The sequence below is a fragment of the Solanum stenotomum genome, chromosome 9, assembly GCF_019186545.1.
Source record: "Solanum stenotomum isolate F172 chromosome 9, ASM1918654v1, whole genome shotgun sequence".
Classification (NCBI taxonomy): Eukaryota; Viridiplantae; Streptophyta; class Magnoliopsida; order Solanales; family Solanaceae; genus Solanum; species Solanum stenotomum.
In genome coordinates, this window is record NC_064290.1 from 11,857,318 (window position 1) to 11,873,861 (window position 16,544).

At 35.9% G+C, this 16,544-nt stretch overlaps 1 protein-coding gene across 1 annotated transcript; it reads right to left on the reverse strand.

Annotated features, from left to right (window-relative positions):
- Positions 1-469: 469 nt before the first annotated feature.
- LOC125875881 (WD repeat-containing protein 26 homolog) lies at positions 470-16,300 on the reverse strand. The gene is made up of 5 exons (XM_049556930.1): positions 15,959-16,300; positions 13,187-14,057; positions 6,725-6,826; positions 2,334-2,963; positions 470-837 (listed from the first exon to the last, which is right to left on the reverse strand). The coding sequence occupies exons 2-5, from the start codon at positions 13,982-13,984 to the stop codon at positions 625-627; spliced, it is 1,743 nt and encodes a 580-aa protein (XP_049412887.1). The 5' UTR covers positions 13,985-14,057; positions 15,959-16,300; the 3' UTR covers positions 470-624.
- Positions 16,301-16,544: the final 244 nt, after the last annotated feature.

A 16,544-nucleotide genomic window follows, 5' to 3' on the forward strand; every position in this document is an offset into this window, starting at 1 on the left:
GGGATCATCTCAAAAAGGAAAACTAGAAGCTATATAATTGCTTATTGGATATAAAAGAAAACAAAGGGAGTTTCTCTTTTTGGGTTACAATTCTCATATGCAAATTTATAGTAGGACAGATCCGTAGACCAAAATTTTCCAGTCCATCTTACTCCTAAAGATGCAAGACTTCCAAAAGCTGCTTTAGTAAAACGGTTGACGAAAAGATTCAAAAGAATTGATCTGGTACAAGGCTTCTAGTTATATAGTGATGTACTCATGTACCAATAAGGCAATAACATGCCTTAGTGAATAACGGTGACAACCCCTCTCAAACTTCCCTTCTCTCTACATTTTTTTGGGAAATAGAGCAAATGAAACTGCATCTAACCTATTCAAACCATTAACTACTTACCTACCTTAAATAGCAAGGGTCAATAAAATAGGCAACAATCATTTAAATGGAAAAGAAAAACTAAAATATGGAGGAAGTACACGATTTATTAAATGGACTGAATGCAAATTTCACATTCTTGTTTGTCATAAATGTTAGTTCGACATGAACATACAGAATATACACAGAAACCAGTGATAGAGATGAAAGATATTTGTAACGTTACACGCTGCCCTTTTGCATCTCAGACTTCAACTTCGCCCATTGCAGCAGTTCACACCATTATCAGTGTCATGTTGCTTTGTGTTTACTCGATTATAGCCCCATATACGAATTGTACTATCATCACTCGCAGATGCCAGCATATGAGGATTTCTTGGGTTCCAGCTAACACAGTTCACCGTCCCTGAATGTCCAGCCAGTGTCCCAACAAGTTCACCTGAGCCTCTGTGCCATATATAAACCTAAAATATTGCAATAGACCGAGATCAGAATCTCTCAAGGATATAAGGCTTTATGGTATAGACTACCTTTCCCATACCCTACTTTGTGGAATTACACTGGGTATGTTGTTGTACTAGGATCAAAGTCTCTCTAGAAGATACAAGGTCAGCATCAATATCTGACAACATATTTCTGTGATTTGTGCCCAGTAATAGAGAGAAATGGGAAAAATCTTTTCACTATCAAAAATTTACTTCTCTATGGTACATTTAAATTTGAACCAACAAGTGATAGCACGTAAACAATACAAATTACAACTAGTAATATTTTCCATCCCAAAAATACATTGAAGAGCACACCTAATAAGATTGATATCCCTTCCGCTCCCCTCCAAACCTTTTCCTCAAAAATTAAGACTTGCCCCAAATAGGTATCTCTTAATACTCAAATGTGTTGTTTACACACTTCCTATTTCGTGATGTCCTATTTTACAGATTCAAATGAATATTATCCACAGCCATTATGAAGTACAACTCTACAAGTCAAAATGATATCTTAAATTTCCGTGGAGTATCACTTTCATAAACAAAGTTATTGCATATCCAAGTACTCATATATTAGCTATGATTTACAATTGGAATTATGAGCAGACTAAAAACTTGATTCCATGCACAGCATTTGGACATTTTGTGAGATACTACATCAGGAATATGCCATGAGATTCAGGATGTATTCTACACCAAAGCCGCCTACAAGCTTATCTAATTCCGCAAATCTTCTATAAATATAAAAGAATATATGACCACTAATGGCATAAATGCAGGCCATATAACATTCTGAGCTTTAAGGATCTCATTAATCTCATGAAAATATACTTGACGTGTTCATTATTCCTTAAGAAACTTCAGAAAACTTAAGTTTTCCTTCTTCGTTGCTAACTATTATAAATCTGTCTCACACTTCACATGGAAGTCATGTCCTGACAGCAGTAAAGAGCAGCATGGCATTGATGTAAACTCGTGATCATTGAGAGCAGTGGTTATCATAAAGGCACCATGTGGGTCCAAATAGTATAAAACAATTCACTCAAGATAGAAGAAACTCAAAAATAAAATAAAATAAGTCAACAGATTAGCTGAGGCAATTATGAACTACTCAAACAATACATACAAATACAGAAGAAATAACTCTTTAGAGCATCATTCTACAAGAACCCTAGAAAAGGCAAAACAAACAACGTCACTTGCATGTACGAAGCATAAACATGAAATGTTATTTGCTAAAAATGATAAACTTGTTAGCAGAACTTTTTGTGCAGGAAAACATAGTTTCCTGATTCAGGTAAATGAAAGATGCTTTTATGGTCAAAAGACAGACCATATGCAATATGCAACCCAATTTGAGGAATAGAATGTTAATTTATTCATGTGCTAATAAGCATAAAAGGCACCCCAACAAAAAAAAAACTCTGCAAATCAAATTGATTGTGCTTCTAGATCAACAAAAGAGGTAGTACCTGTGAGTCCTCGCTTCCACTTGCAATAAAAGCTTGATGTAGTCCTCCAAAGCAAGACCTCACAACGAACCGAGAACGTTTGTGCCCCTTATATTTGGCTACGAGTTTTACAGTTCCTTCTATATTCCAAAGATGAATTTCTTGGTTCAAAAGACTAACCAATACATACTTACTATCCATGGACAATACAAATGAGGTTATTGCTTGATCCTCCTGAATTACTCTCTCTACTTTTGATTCCCATCCAAATAATACTATCATATTTTCTTTACAAACAGAGACAACATGCTTCCCATCACTTGTTATCCCCAAGTCCGACATTCTAATAGTCCTGTGGCCTTTCCAACACTCAAGCTCTTTCCCTTCCAAATCCCACATGGTAATACTTTTGTCAGTTACACCACAGAATATCCTTTTTCCATCAGGAGCCCATCCGCATGAGATAAAACCAACGTTTTTTTTCTCATAAATGTGTATACATTTACCAGACTCGACATCCCACCGTATGACAGTGTCCTCTTCACCACAAGTGAGAAGTTGATGGTCATCAGGACTCCATGATATATAGGAAACAGATGTCTTGTGACCCAAAAATTTGTGTTTCATGCAGACACTGCCATCCAATTTGACCTACAAAAAGCAGAAAATGAGGGATGAACTTACACTCCATCTATTATCATGATTAGTTCAAATCTTCATGATTAACAGCTCTCTTTTCTTTTGTTCCCAGCACTCCCTCCCCCCAATCCCACATAAACACAAACTTTTTCCATTTAATTTTTATCAAACATGAAATGCACCTGATATTAGGATCAAATTTGGAGAGTGGACCTTGCATATCATACTCCTCCAAAACATAATCAACCACCAAAAGAAGAGGAAATGAACCAAATATTAATCATTTGATTAGCAAAAAGAAGCATTGTTCAGGTGTAAATACATTAAACTCTGATTTCCAACTTACAAAGCCAGTTGAATAAAGCATACCAAGACATCTGGAACTCTCTGACATTTCTTTTCTCGACAGTTTGTTCAAAATTCTTCATATGGTGAAGTATCATTAGCTATCAGCTTTCATGTTTTCTAAAGGCATGGAACTATTCCATGTGTTTGTTTCTCTTTAAACTTAAAAAAGGAAGGATATCACTCTATGAAATGACTACTCCCCCCATTTCATTTTATGGAAGGGTGATTGATTCAGCACGGAGTTTAAATATGTTAATCTAACTTATTTAATATATTATTGATAATGGAAGAGAATATTAAAGTGGAGGTGGAAAAAACAAGCAAACATCACATCAAAGTTGAAGTGTGAGTAGTTCAATGAATCCTTAAAGTTATTGAAAGTTGTATAAAATAGAATGGTGTCAAACATTTTGCGACGCACCAAAATGGAAAGGGTGCCATATAAATTGGAATGGAAGGTGATGGAACTAAAGCTAGAATATAAAATTTAACATTGATTTTGTATTCAACTGATTTTCCCATTCAAATTGAATGCTTAGTGCCAAGTATCAGTTAAAACATCACTGTCGTCTAGGTTAAAGAATCTAATGATAAATCCCAAATTAAGTTTTAGAAAACCTCCACTCAACCCAAAGGTTTGTTATTAATTCGATAAACCTCCAATGCAAAAAATGGCAGACAGGCAGCTTAGTAGTAACAAGGCTCTTATTTTTCATGTTATTTATTTTAGTAGCTTCTGCAAATCTGTCCACCAGATTTGTAATTTACTCATCCCTTTCATAGACATGCACATTAACGCTTAACATGCCATCCATAACTATTTGGCAACATGAATACCTTTAACCATTGCATATTCTCCATTTATTCCAGTTGTGATGGACTCTATTTCGTGGCTCCTTCCTAAATTTGGAGACTATTTAACTTAAAGTTTCCTCCTTATTTTGAGAAGGTAACTTACACTTCACACTTTACCTTTAATGACAAGCTTTTACAGCTACACAAATGTCATGGCACGTTTAAAACCACAAGTTTCAAAGGTCTTATAACCGCACAAATGTTACGGTGTAAATAAGACCACAAACTTTAGAAGTTTCTTCATTTCTAACTCCGTGCTTAGTCAAATAGGTTAAAACTATTGAAACTGAGAGAGTAATAACTTTGTTCTTAACAATGGAATAATAATGAGGCTACAAATTTAATTAGGATACATTGAACACCTCCCATGAAACTAACGCCTCGGGCCATATATAAAATAAACTTGCAACTGTTTTTTTTTTGGGGAGGGCAAGTAAAAGAGGCATTAGGCATTATTGGTATAGTTCAAAGCTTTAGATGGAATGTTGTGAAAGAAGTACAACCAAAAGTATAGTTACAGCTTTACCACCAAGAGTAAGGGTTATGGTGGGATGGATAGAATCCCTCCATCCTAAACCAGGAGTCTCGGGTTCGAGCCCTGGGGATGGCGTGGTAGGGAGCACTCCCCTCACCCCCAACCCCACCCAAGCCTTATGCGGCAAATCCAGATTAATCAGGACCCCAATGCGGGTAGCAGAAACAAGTGGGAATAAATAAGAAAGCATTAGTAATAACTTCGATATCATCTATTTTGTGTTGCACCAAAAGAAAGGAAGAGGAAAGCAAAATCATATCACTTTGATTACTCATTCTGTCTGGCTCTACAACAAGTACTCTCTTTTTTGCTTGATCCTAGAAAAGATCAAAATATTCAAATATTAAAAATTAAATAGTACAAGTCCATGCATGATAATAATTAATACAAACTCTCCTATTACACCATAATAACTTGGCAAAACACAAGGAAATATAATAATAATCACACTTATAACACAACAGAAACATTAACTGCTGCATAGTTGGTCACAATGTAAGGAAGTTCCAATTAGCTTTCAACATAACAGCATAAAAATTGGATCATACATCCAAGTCCTACTTGAATTTAACAGCAATACCAGTCAGAAACCACAAATGCATCAGTGGTAGTCACTAGACTTTTTTTTTTATATGGCAAGTATAACGTCACTGGACTTTTAACACTCGAACAATGGAAGACTACTTTTCTTCAGAGTGCAAAGTAGGATTCTTTTTTAGAGTCAAATTGCAAAGTAGGATTCTTGATAAGTTCAATATTAATAAGCTGCTAATCATGTGGATCCGAAAATCAGAAGGATGAGGAGGCTTCACTGTTAGATGTAGACATGTAGAGTCGTCTCTGTGTCTGTCTAGGTTCGCATACAGATATGCATGTTGGACCCCCTAATTCCGAAATTCAGTGTATGGGTGGTTAACTCGGACCAATAGGGCCACAAACTATCTGATTACAGTCAATCCTAATAGATCCCCTGTGGAAGTATCTACAACTAGCAATTATGGTGGTACTTTCTGATAATTACACCTCAATTTTAAACTAGTTGGAATATATTATATTTCTTTATTTTTTGTATCATGCTGTCCAGGAGAGCTTGTGTGCCTTGACTATTACACTGGGCATCCGCTACCTTCCACTAACATAGGTACTGGGTAACTCTACCCACCAAAGCTCAAGCAGATGGGAAAAAACTATTACATTGGGTGCCTGCTTACCCGCCAAGGCTCAAGCAGATGGGAAAAAATCACTACAATTTTTGCCTCAAATTGAAACCTGAGACCTCATGGGAAGAAATCTTCTAGTTAGGCTATATGAATCCTTTATTTATTTATTTATTTTTTATAATCATGGTGTCTTGGCCAGCTTGCACGCACCTCGACCTTGCCACCCCCCACCAGCAACAGGTACCAAGTAACTTTGTCCACCAAGACTAGAGTAAAAGGAAAGAAATCATCTAGTTTTTTTTGTGTCTGCTGGGATCTGAACCTCATGGTTCTCGCCCCAATTCACTGACCACTTAGCCACACCATTGGGTGCTATATGAATCCTTTATATCCATTTAACTTCACTTGAGCCCATCTCATTCCGTTAATAATTTAAGGGTTCTCTGTAAAACTAGGAATTTATAACTCGCAAGCATATCCTTACATTTTTTAAACTGATATATAATCAAATTAAAAACATCCTCTTAAGCACCTGATCAAATGGAAATATGCCACAAAAAAAGGAATAAAACCTTAATCTCAACCGGTTGATATCACTTCTAAAAATAATTTGCAATCACTGTATTCATTTTATATTACTATATGAGGTCGCGGAAACCACAGAAGTTTGAGCACCCATATGTGGCACTCCATGAGACTGTGAAGCATACAAGATACTAATCCTTCAAAGCAGAAGTAGAAGACCCTATGGAAGCAACTGTGACTAAGATGCAAAAAGTGGAGGAAAAGAATTTCAATATAAAGTAAAGTAGCAATTGATCCAAGTTGAAAAAAAACTACTGATATGACAACAAAATAAAGAGAACTTAAAATACCTCCCATACAATTACTGAAAAATCGGCAGATGACGAGGCCAAGTACTTTCCATTATGGGAAAACTCCAAGAACCAGACTTCCTTTTTGTGCTCACGTAATATCTGGTGCAGTAGAAGCAATGAAGAAACAATTAGCGCTTAAGGTGATTAACATATCGTATCTGCAAGAAATCAGACTCCACTATCAACGATTGCTCTAAAATGACTTATTACACAAAAAACAGCTCGGTGGTAAATGATAACAAGCAGAAAGCCAGTGAAGCTCAATTTTATCAAAGCACATTTACAACTCCTTGGCCCTTTAACCAACCCCTCCACCCCACCCCAAGGCCAATTCCTTCTGATTTCACTTAAATCACAGTGGATCCAACCACATCTCCTGGTTAAAATTTAAACATCCCAAATATAAGGTCAATTTCCAAATGGCATAAATAACTTGAACAATAAACAAAAGTTACACCCCAGTCCCAAACAAAGCCAAAAATTAGAGGAAAAAAAGAGCATACTTGTTTACTCAAAAAACATATAATGACAAGAGAAAGGGAGACCCATTTCACAATAGAACAAAAAAATGAGATGTTGTGCCTACAACTACTGACTTTTTCTTTGATTCAAAAGTTCGGCAACAATCCATGAAACATTTCATATTGTTGCGACTAAAGCCTCATGAAAGGGTGGACACAAGTTCACTAAGGACCTGAAGATCACAAAGCTCCCCAGAAACAAATAGTGCTTACCTATTAACTCCAGCATCTTAAGACATAAAAATAACATTGGATTTATTTTTTTCTGATTAGTAAATAAAAACTGCATTCATTAGCAAGCTCATTATGATAGGACAGCATGCATTCCCCGTATTAATTTGCTCATGGACCGAGGCTGCAATGAATATGCTTTTAGTTAGAGTTCCATTGTCAATAACTACTCAAAAGAAGCTGGCATTTTGGAGATCCACAGCATTGAAAGCTGGAGTTCAATTCTCTGTTCTTCATTTGTTATTTTGCTGAACAAAGCATTACATAAGCTTCTAGTCTTCTAGAGAGTTTATATATGTACTTGTAATATATAGATACATTGAAGCAATTTGCATAGTTTCTTTTTCTGTTGAAGGCACTAACTTGTTGCATTATTAATAAGAATTTCTTTTTGAAAGGGAGCATAATGGTAAGAATTGTTTGGGTGAGACCAGGAGATTAATGAGAGCAACTTTTGGGCCCCATATCAATCGGAGGAAAAGTCATATTTTTCCAATTAATGATGTGAACAGAATGTAACATCTGACAGAGATCTTGGGAGGAGAAATAGGTCAACTACCAACAATATATTTGGGGATGCCTGTGGGAGACAAAAGCAAATCCGGAGAGATTTTGAATGGGGTGGTGAAGAGATGTGAAAGAAGACTATCTAAATGGAAAGCATAATATTTGTCTGAGGTGGAAGATTGGTCCTAATCAACTCAGCCTTAGATGTTCTACCAACATACTTGATGTCAGTTTTTCCTCTCCCAACTAGGGTAGAAGAAAGAATTGATGCTTTAAGGAGGAACTTTTTGTGGAATGGAAAGAAGGAGAACAAAGGATTTCATTTGGTCAAATGGAAGATTGTAGTTCTTTCAAAGAAACTAGATGGGTTAGGCATTAGAAACTTGAGGAAATAGAACAGAAGCTTAATAATTAAGTGGTTGGGGAGATTTCCTAAAGAGGAGCAGGCTCTATGGTCAGAGTGATTCAGGCCAAGTATGAGAAGATAGACTACTAGAAAGCTAAGGAAGTGACGTCTGCCTATGGTATGAGCCTGTGGGGATCAGTCAGAATTTGTGGCAAAGTTTCTTTGGAAGAACTAGATACAATCATCATCATATCATATATATATATATATATATATAAACACTTACTCATTAAATATTTGAAGGTTATGAATATGAAAGACATGGAAGTTATGAATATGAAATAGGAGTTTGTTTTATCTTTTGTTCTTTCATCTTCTACAATGGTAAAGATACTGTTGCAGTCTTTTTATATTCCTTAGTTCACACACATATCAATTTGTTTCCTTTGTATCACATGTCTCTTTCTTTAATTTTTTCCACTTGCCATACTACCATCAGCAATATCATAGGCTAACTTTTTAACTTACCTTCATCTTTTTATTTTTTTATACTATTGTTGTGTATCTTCATTATTTACTGATGTCTCTAACTCATATATATTTTATGAATTGTTGTGTATGGATTAATGTGTACTGGTTAGCTTTCTGCTTTAACAATAATAATAATAATAAGGGACAAACGTGCAATGCACGTTCCTAAAGACTAGTGTAAACAATGGAAGGAAGATTTTGTTTTGGGATGATACCTGGTTAGGAAATGGCAGCCTCAAGCAGTTTTTTTCAGACATTTATCTGTTGAATCAGAAACAACAGGCCCCTTTGAAGAAGTTTGGTCCATCCATGGATGAAACTTAACATAGAGAAGGATGGTGCAAGAATGGGATGTGGATAGACTAGCTAAATTTTGTGGCACCCTAGACCAATTTGGACTTTTTTGGAGGACTGAAAGAGGAGAACACACTCTCAGGGGGATTCATCATAGCAAAGGTATTTTCGCAGTTAGCTCTGCCTACAAGAATTTGAACCAGAAAAGGACTCAACTCAAATTTTTGCCTTGGAAACAGGGGCGTATCTAGAGGGGGTGCCGTGGGTTCACGTGAACCCATGCTCCCCTAGTGTTATATTTTTTAAAAAATATTTAAATATAGATGTGTGAATCCACGTTCAAAGTATCATATCATAAGACGATGATGATTGGCGCACCTCTCTAAGTGAGTATAGAAATTTAAATCTTATATCTATCATATCTTTTTGAGTAACACCTCTCCAAGTGGTTATTGGTGACACTTTTGGCGTTTCAACTTTTTTTTTTTGGTTTTTTCCTTTAATCTTTCAAAATTTTCAAGTGTGTTACATTGAAAATTGCTAAAAATTTTAGCACTGTAAAATTTTTATAAAATTAAATCAAATGTGTAATTAAAATTTAAAACTAGTAGTGTTATATATTTTTACCTATAATTTTTAAAATTTAATGGTTCATATTAAGAACCTAAAAGTCAAACCAATCAAATTTAAATTTAAGATGCATCTTTTTGTAATCGTGCACCCATTTTGTCGAAATTCTGGATATGCCTCTGCTTGGAAGCTTATCTAGAAAGTCAAAATTCCATATAAGGTGGCAAAAGAGACAACACTGACTCAGGAGAATCTCAAGAAGAGGGGAATACATATGTGCCCAAGATGGTTTTTTTTGTGAGCAGCAGAGACAATCAACCATTTGTTTCTTCACTGTAGGGTGGTTAGACAACTTTGGAACCTGTTTACCAGCTTTAGGGGCATAAGTTGGACCATGCCCTAAGGGCAAGTCAAGTTATAGAAAGTTTTATAATAATAAAGGTAGTGGTGGTGCAGACAAAAAGCAGATGGAGAATTGTCCGTATTAGAAAGTAATATGTATATACAATCCTACTTAGAATAGGAATAGTAATAGTATATAGTGTCCTACCTAGAAAAGAATTGTATTGTAGTATCCTAGTTGGAAAAGGTGTCGATTGTAGTGTCTATAAATAGGGTCTCTCTGTAATAATGTAGAGACAACAATTCAATAATATTCTTCTCCAATATTTCTCACATGGTATCAGAGCCTCTACGATCTTGGTAGAGAATCAAAGAGCTTCCGCTGCCGTCAGACGGCTATTACCCATATATGCCGCTCGTCTGGCCAATGATTGTGTTAACAAAAGTTGGACCAACGATATATGCATGAATCCCATATTCAAGGGAAGAAAACTCAGTCAGACAGGTCACCGTGCATCAATTTCCGATGACTTTCTAGGGTTGTTTTGTGTCAACCCCATATACATTGGTATTTGTGTAAGCACCGTGCCATCTTTTCGGTGACTACTTTCTCATATTTTATTTATGTAGCACTGTGCCATCTTTTCGTGACTACTTTCTCATATCTAATTTGTGTAGCACCGTGTCATCTTTCCGGTGACTATTTTTTCATATTTAATTTGTGTAGCACCTTGCCATCCTTCTAGTGACTATTTTTTGCATATCTGATTTGCGTAGCACCATACATCTCTCTGGACTACTTTTCATATTCAATTTGCGTAGTACCGTGAATTTTTCTGAACTACTTTATCATATTTGAGTTGCATAGCACCTGTGTCTTTTCGGTGACTCCTCAGATTTGATTTGCGTAGTTCCATGCGTCTTTACGGTGACTTCTCAAATCTGATTTGCGTAGGGTTGTGCCATCATTCCGACCCTACCCATATAATTTCTCTTTTTCAATAGGAACATGCCATCATTCCGACCTACTCACTATTTATATACTTTATACTAGATTTTGAGCACTTTCAGACGACCCCTACATTGTTAAGAAGTCTATATGGAGCAACCACCTAATTTTGTTGCTCAGGGGGATTTAGTAGCCTTGTATGTCGATTACGTAAGTCACCCTATGGTCTGAAACAGACTTCTCAAGCTTGGTTTGGGAAGTTCAACACTGTAATTTTATCACTCTATGATTTATCAACACTATGCATCAAATTCAGTATTTCATAGGAAGACCAAGCACATTGAGATTGACTGCATTATGCATCAAATCCAGTATTTCATGAGAAGAAAAGCACATTGAGATTGACTGTCAATTTTGTGAAGTCGAGTGATCAACTTGCAGATATCTCACCAAGCCCCTCATCGATCCTCGTATTAATTATATTTGCAACAAGCTAGATAAATATGATTTGTATGCACTAACTTAAGGGGGAGTGTTAGAATAGTAATAGGTATATACAATCCTACTTAGGATAGGAATAAGAATAGGAATAGGGATAGTAATAGTAATAGTGTATAGTGTCCTACTTAGAAAAGGATTGTATTTTAGTGTCCTAGTTGGAAAAGGTGTATAGTAGTGTCTATAACTAGGGCATCTCTATAATAATTTAGAGACAACAATTCAATAATATTTCTCTTATATTTCTCACAGTCCCAACGGTGATTTGGTGGACCATATGAAAGGAGAGAAATTTGAGATGTTTTGAGAGCATTAGCAGTCCTTTACACAGGATAAAAATGAGTTGCCTTATCACTTTTTGCTATTGGTGTAGTCCGAGTATGTAAATGATCATGTAGCTATTACAGATATTCTAGGATCTTTGTAAGATGAAGTAGGATCTAGTGTTTTTTTAGATTTGTTGAGTCTACTCAACTGTTGTAGCTCCATGGTGTAAATTTGGGATCCCAGTCTTAAGTGCTGAAGATTTATATACAAACTTGTTACCTTTGTCAAAAAAAAAAAAGTGGGCTTTAATGAAAAAAGGCACAAAGGGAGAAAAAATACAAATATATATTTCAATCCAAGACTAAAAAATATAAGCATAAATGACATACATGAACAAAGAAATTGAAAAAATATTATGATACAGTGAAATATCAATTGTTTAATGTCACCTTTCAAAAGAGGCTCATTGGCAAGTAAAAGTATGTCTTAAAATCATGATGACGACAACGAAGTGCATATTAAGTAAGGCGAAGCGCACAACACATTTTGAGCCACGCTTCAGAGCTTAAGCGCGCCTTTAACAACATTGTGTAAGATAAGCCCTGTTTATTTTAATCACAACTTTAAAAATCAAAACAAGCCTTTCTTTAATGACCGCAGTGTCCGGACCAGTTTTTGATCACCTCGACTAATTCCACTGGATACCTACCACCTCCACCAACAACAGGTACCAGCTAACTCTATCAACCAAGGCTAGGACAGATGAGAAGAATCACCTAATTTTTTTTTTGTCTCCACTCATTGACCACTAGGCCACACCCTTGGGTGCAAATCTAAACAAGCCTTTCAAATGAACATAAGCAAAAATTGGCAAAACCTTCAACCATAAAAGAGTTGAATGAAACAAAGCATGAATTTAATGAATGTTTTTCATCCTAATGCGAACATTTGTCATTCAAACAATGACATAAAATAGAACAGGTGACGCTTTTAACAACAATGACAATGTTTAGAATGCAAAGGAACAAAACTTGATCAATATTTCCCATCATATTCATTCAACACCACTAACTATTGACTCAGATAATGATAGGACAAACTAGTGCATGATTACAAGACGAAACAACTAGTGCATGATTGCAAGACGAAACATGGAAAGAGTTTACTTTGTGTCTCACACAACTGACACAAGTTGTGTGAGGATTCTTTTTGTTTCACAAATTTGTGGACCAAAAGTGTAAGACTAGGGTCCAGTAATTTGTAAATCAAAGCCTCACACAACTTGTGTCTGTTGTGTGAGGCACAAAATGAAGTTTCTATTGAACATGTCAGACTCAAACAATCAAGAGCAGAATCAAAAGGCTTGTATATCAAAACACACCCAATTATTAATGTGATCTAACCTGCACTGTTAGAGATGGAATATGATCTATTCCACAGTGATGATCAGTGAGCAGTGACATTTCACCTACCACAGAGTTGTGAAATCTACAAGCATCTAGTTGCAAGTCAAGAGCCTGTTCAACAAGATGTACCAATCTCTTTTCTGGAACCATAACTGTTGGGGGAAGCAATCTTTGCAATTCCTCTAGTAGCTTTCTACGTGACTTTACTCTCACTATGCCTTGATCTGATATCCCAGGAAGAACCTGCTGAGAAGGTGATATAATGAAAAAGGAAAGCTGATGGACTCTATCATTGTTTATGCAAAGAGGTGAGATCTCGCCCCTCAGTGTCTTCAGAGCATCCATGACTTTTTCCTTGTGCAACAATTCAAAAAACTTCTGCTCCAATATCACAAAAGATGCCAACTTTACAATTTTTTCATCCACCAGACCAATCTTTCGCAATGTGTTTAAACTTTCATCCCATTTACCATCAAGAATTTGCTGCATAAACAAATTTATGACAGAAGTGTGCAAGGGTATCCCTGACTCTTCCTCTAGAAGGGCTCGAGTCTTTTTGTAACCAAGAGAATCTAATGCCTCAGTTATAATCCGAACAAATTCTACTTTCTTGACAACTCCTTTTGTACCAACAACCTCATCGTCCCCTTGAAGAGTCAGGGGCCGAGCCATCGAGTCACCCAATGAACAACTTGCAGGATCTCTAACAAATGTCCCGTCTGAAATATCTACCAATTGACCGGAGGATACCTTCACACGTTTTGATGGTGGTTCATCATCGTCCTCAGCTCCCATGAAACAAACACCTCAGCCCATATATAACAGCATGAGGAAGACAACTGAAAAGTTGGAATTGTAGGCCTAGATCCTGCAATTAATAAAAGGAGACTCTCCTATGTAACACCAGAAAAGGAAATAAAATAAAACTAATAAAAATAGAAACAGAAAAAAGAGAAAGATGGCAATCCGCAGAATCCACTTTCAATGATCTTAGATTAGAAATTGAAAATGATAGTAATGAGACAATGAGCAAAACAGAGAGTTGAAGGAAAAAACTGCAACTAACAAAAGTAAACGCTAATCTTTTTTATACGTTATCATTTTATTGATGAAAATTGTCCAGCATTGAGAAAGAGCAGCGGCTGATACTAATATCGCATGCGAATGTACCCAATAAAATATATGAAAGTAAAATTGCTTGGACAGATTCGCAACAAATACAGCTGCCAGTTCCAAACAGGCAAGAGCTTCTAACCATCACCTATCAACACCTTAGACAGAATATTTAGAATTACCAGATTAAATGCCATCATGAGGTGCAACCACTAATATTGCAACTGATGCCAGACACCAATAATTGCTTATGCTACAAATTGGTTTTGCTTGCTTAAGTTGAAACTCTATACATAAAGGGCTCCACCAGAACTTCCTTTTTAACAATTATTCGAGAGAGAGGAGAGGTAGGAAGGGTCAGCCTGAATTAAAAGCTTAATGAACATACGACCTAAATAGACATCATGAATTTATACTACTATTTATCCAACCATTGAACAGCCACCCTAGTACATTGCTCCCGCTAAGTCCACATTAACATCAAAATTCAAAGGAGCATTAGCTACCGTTTTCTTTGAATAACCTATTCGGTCTTCTCAATACCAGCCTCCTGATCAAACAGCATTACCAGCTAATAATGATCCTCCCCAAAATAAGACAACTAATGCAAACAGAGAAGTTTCAATTCCTGCCAGAAGGAGATTACACAAAATACAAATGTTTTTACCAGTGTGCACGCTAAAACGCAAGTTCTCCATTAATCAACACTCAAGCTACGCAATTACTGTAAATGAATCCATAAATTAAACTCTAAGATATGTCTGATCTTTGATATTTGAAATTCAATAGAAAAGAAAACACATCTTACATATGTTACCACTATTGACTTTATAGCTCTATCCAAAATAGCTTGGCCACTAATGAGAAGAGTCTAATCCTCTTACTCATATGTGAATATGACTTAAGGCCATAAATTGGGCCACAATAAAGCTGGAGCAATCAACAGAATTTCACTCATTAGTTGCAAACATTTGCAAGATCTAACTACACAAGGTAATCATACTTTTCCAAATAACAAACAAGGTTTACCCTATTTCTCTACAGGATTATGGATCGGTCATATCAGGATCCTGGAAACAAAGTTAATTACTCCCCTAGCAAAATATGATGTAGCATGAACCCACTGAGCCCCCTCAAACCTGCTATGATCAAGAATGATAGTAGGATACACCTATAGCACATGAGTCTTAAGCCTCTTAAACTTGCTATGATCAAAGATGAACTAATAAAGGAGAATTTCACTCCAATGCAATCACATTTACAGCAAATCTAAATTAGACCTCTCACCAACAGCACAAACTAGGGATCTTGATGAAAAGATCCGATCGGTACTAAAAGCATCCAATAACAAACTTAAAAGTTAGTAGATGCATCTGCTGTTAAGTAAACTTCTGCAAAAGCTAATTCAACTCAAAATGCATTTGCTGTCTACCTAGCACTAAAGTTCCAAATAGGCTAACTTTAACTTCTGCAAACAATACTCTTCTTAGTTAAATAAGCATATACTACAATTACCACCCAAAACCCAACTAGAAAAAATCAAACTTTAGATAATCCACTAACACCACTCAACAAATCCAACAAACAAAATCAAGAACAAGAAATCAAACCAAACCAAGAAAACACTTCCGTAAAAGACAAGCAAAGAAAGATTACCAGAAAAACAACAAAGATTAGAGCAGAATCTGCAATACCCAGAAAGCAATTTGAAGATTCAGATCAAAATGGATACATAAACTGATTGAAAAACCAGCAAATCGTAAATGGTTTTATCCCAAATTGTATTCTTTATTCCCTTCGTTTGTCGGTAAGCTAAGACTAGTAGATTAGGTGGGTAAACAAACACTCGATTGAAAGGGGAAAAAAAGGGTATTACAAGAAAGCTAAAAAAAGGTATATGATTGATTTGTGGGAGTAAGAATCTTGTAGAGAGATTTGGGTATTTGTGTTAATGGAGAATTTGTGAATAGAGAAATGGAGAAAAGAGTTGTTTGGCATTTTACTCAACAAGGGTCCCCTTCGTAAAGGAGTATTATACTAATCTTTTTTGCGTGGATTGGAGAACCACCTCTCAAAGCTTCTAGGTGGCTTATTGTAGGTGTTAAATTGTCGAGTCTGATATGTATACAAATCTTATTTAGAAATCGGAGTTTATTTTTTATAGATTTTTTATTTAGTATATTAAAAGCTAACTTTGTAGAGAAAATATAATAGCGAAGGATGTTATACTAAAAAAATTATG

What these genes read in the sequence shown, in the direction of transcription:
- LOC125875881 (XM_049556930.1), bottom strand. Translation starts at nt 13,984, where the DNA reads ATGGGAGCTGAGGACGATGATGAACCACCATCAAAACGTGTGAAGGTA. An exon ending in TTCCATCTCTAACAGTGCAG is followed by an intron (nt 6,827 to 13,186) that starts GTTAGATCACAT and finishes CTACTGCACCAG; the next exon opens with ATATTACGTGAGCACAAAAA. An exon ending in TTTCAGTAATTGTATGGGAG is followed by an intron (nt 2,964 to 6,724) that starts GTATTTTAAGTT and finishes TGCTTTTTGTAG; the next exon opens with GTCAAATTGGATGGCAGTGT.